At 36.4% G+C, this 2,859-nt stretch overlaps 1 protein-coding gene across 1 annotated transcript; it reads left to right on the top strand.

Moving 5' to 3' along the window:
- Positions 1-251: 251 nt before the first annotated feature.
- Smp_205620 (unnamed protein product) lies at positions 252-602 on the top strand (the record flags this gene model as incomplete). The annotated part of the gene is made up of 1 exon (XM_018797597.1): positions 252-602. The coding sequence occupies one exon, from the start codon at positions 252-254 to the stop codon at positions 600-602; it is 351 nt and encodes a 116-aa protein (XP_018644753.1).
- Positions 603-2,859: the final 2,257 nt, after the last annotated feature.

A 2,859-nucleotide genomic window follows, 5' to 3' on the forward strand; every position in this document is an offset into this window, starting at 1 on the left:
ACATGACGATAAGAACCGTGATGTTAATGCACTTAGTGATTAAGAAGAAATAAATACCTTTTACCTGTTTTATAGCTGGCTTGTGGTAAAAGTCCATTGAGAAAGCCTGGAAATGTGTAGCCTACTTTTTTAAATAACTATGTAATCATTCAATTGTTTTCTTTTCCTTTAGCTTCCTGTATGCACTGACGTTCTAACTAAAAAGTGTGATAATTTTCCCTTTACGTAACTGCAAACTGTTGTTTCCACAAATGCAATTAAAATCACTTTCCACACAATTATATCGCTATTACACGTCTAGTTTTCTTTGGAAATTCTCAAACTGTCCTAGTAGATGTCTGTATAGTTTTCCGCCTATTACTCGCAGAGTCCTTCTGAGTTTGAACACAATCCAGCCTAGAAAGAAATTTTGTTCAGATACTGTAACTAACCTACAGTCAACATTGCCAGTTGCTACCACATCAGATAACTCTGAATTGTCAGATGATCAAAACGAAATTAAAGGAAAGATGTACATTGAATTCACATGCAAGGTAATTGGACGCATAATATTTTTATCGGGAAATCCTTTCTCTTTAGAAGTGCGCTACTCGGTCAAGTAAATATTTTTCCAAGTTGGCTTATGAAAAAGGCATAGTTATAATTCGTTGCGATGGGTGCCAGAGTCTACATCTAATTGCTGATAACTTGGGGTGGATTAAAGACAAACATTGGTTAGTTGTTCTTTCATTTTGTAAAGTTATTACTAATTATAGGAAATTAGAGGATTGTGTAAAGGTTAATAAAAAATCAGTATGTATAGCTTAAATGGACATTTCAAGACAAATCACTATGATCAACTTGATTAAACTTTACTTATGTACATCTGTAATGTAAGTTTAAAGATAAGTTTTTTTTATTTACTTTTTCCGATACTAGTTTATCTGTTACGTTGAACTATAGTTTCCTAGTATAGCAACTCAGCCTTGAAATTCTCTTTGTAAGGTTAGGCTATACTTTATCCATCGTATAACCAGTCCGCAATGCTGATTAGTATTGGGGATGGTTGGAAGAGAGTTAGGGGCGGCCAACCCGAAACGTGGCATCAGTGCTCGAAGTCACTAACTTCTAGTCTGAGCCATGTTGGTAGATGCAGACTACTTGGTTGCGATCCGCGTGACTATCGTAACCAATAGTTGGAGTCTGTGTGACATGGCTCAGAATCGATCACAATGGCGTAGGTGTATACACTCTTTATCTTTCCTTAAACCTTAAGATTAAAATTGCATCATATCTTTCTTCTTTCCAGTACTATATCCTTAAATACAACCCATCTTTTATATACTACCACCACTAAATTAACTACTATGAATTTGTTCATCTTGTTGTGCTAATGAGGTATGGCAACTTAGACGGATGTATATATGCGTCTGGTCCTACGTTGTAGCTGACTGACTGATATAACCAATCCATTCATTATGGTACACTTGTAGTATACCTCGCATTTTAGTAGGAAGTTATTTATTCAGGTTTAAAATGTTCATCTTTATTTAATATCTAATTTACTTCGAGAGTTAAGGATCAGTCAATGTGGAATATCTTTTATAAGTACTGTAATTTTTGGGTAGACCATGTTAGTCGGTTCACTGTTTACCTCTAAAACTAGAATCTTGTGCTATTGGTTCATTTGACCTCTATCCAGTTATTTATTATTTTCAATGGCAAGTTATATAGCAACCTCAGATGTAGTTGTGTGATTCATACGTTCATTTTTCAGCTTAGATTGGAGCATAATAAATCTTTAGTAGGAATTGTTAAAAACTAAATATGAAAAACATTTACATAATTTACTGAAAGACTACTTTATATCCAAAAACTATTTCAGCATCATTATTTAAATATACACTGTCTATATCTTGTATTTACGTTTTTCTCATTTCAGAACGCACCACCCAACAAGATCAGTCTCCTCAGTCAATGTATAGCGAAACGCATAAAAGGAAATCCATGTTTACATTGTACAGTGTAAATAGAATAATGTTTGAGCTAATAATAACAATAAAATTCCTGAAATGTTTTGTTGATTGTGAGCCACATCACCCAACGTCTTCATTTATTTATCGCGAGGACTCTAACCAGGCAGTCTACACTTACCAACATATGTTAGACCAATAATCGATGACTTTATTGACTGATGTTATGTTTTCGGCTTGGTCGCTACTAGCTTTACTCCAACCTACTCCTATACCGGGTAGGGGGTGGTTGGGCATACATAATGCGTGTTGTAATCACCTCAGTCAATGAAGACTCACTGCTTCAATGGATTCGCCACCGTACATCTTAACTCGAGACTGTTTACTCTATACTGTCGTCATCCGTGACCAATGCTTCGAGGACACAATCAAAAACTTGTAGCCTACTCATGTATTCTGTTATCATGAATCACGTTTCTCAAACATAGAGTAATAAAGAGTGAAGTTCTACTCGGTATACCCGCCGTTCGGTCGACAGACGAATGCCTTACCTCAGAGGTAACTGGAATTGGTAAAATCCGAGGTCTCGTCAGACACCAACCCATCAGGGCTGACCAGACCTTCAAAATAAATAAAGTGGTCACGTGCTTCACCCCCTATGATTGATCTAGACAGTAGTGCAGACTATTTCCGAAGCAATATTTTGCATCTAAAAGGAGAGGGACATTCAGGTCGTGCTTGTATTTTGATTTAAGGTCATCAGAAGGCTCGGCCCTTAATCGGTGTCTTTAAATACGACCATGTCGTATACGTATTTGAAGTCGATAAGTGCACATCTCCCTAGATTAGTCTTTGGAAAGTTAAGCGAGTGTAGTTTCTTAGGAGGACATCAGTGACAAAGTTGGAT

This window comes from Schistosoma mansoni, assembly GCF_000237925.1.
Source record: "Schistosoma mansoni, WGS project CABG00000000 data, supercontig 0467, strain Puerto Rico, whole genome shotgun sequence".
NCBI classification, from domain to species: Eukaryota; Metazoa; Platyhelminthes; class Trematoda; order Strigeidida; family Schistosomatidae; genus Schistosoma; species Schistosoma mansoni.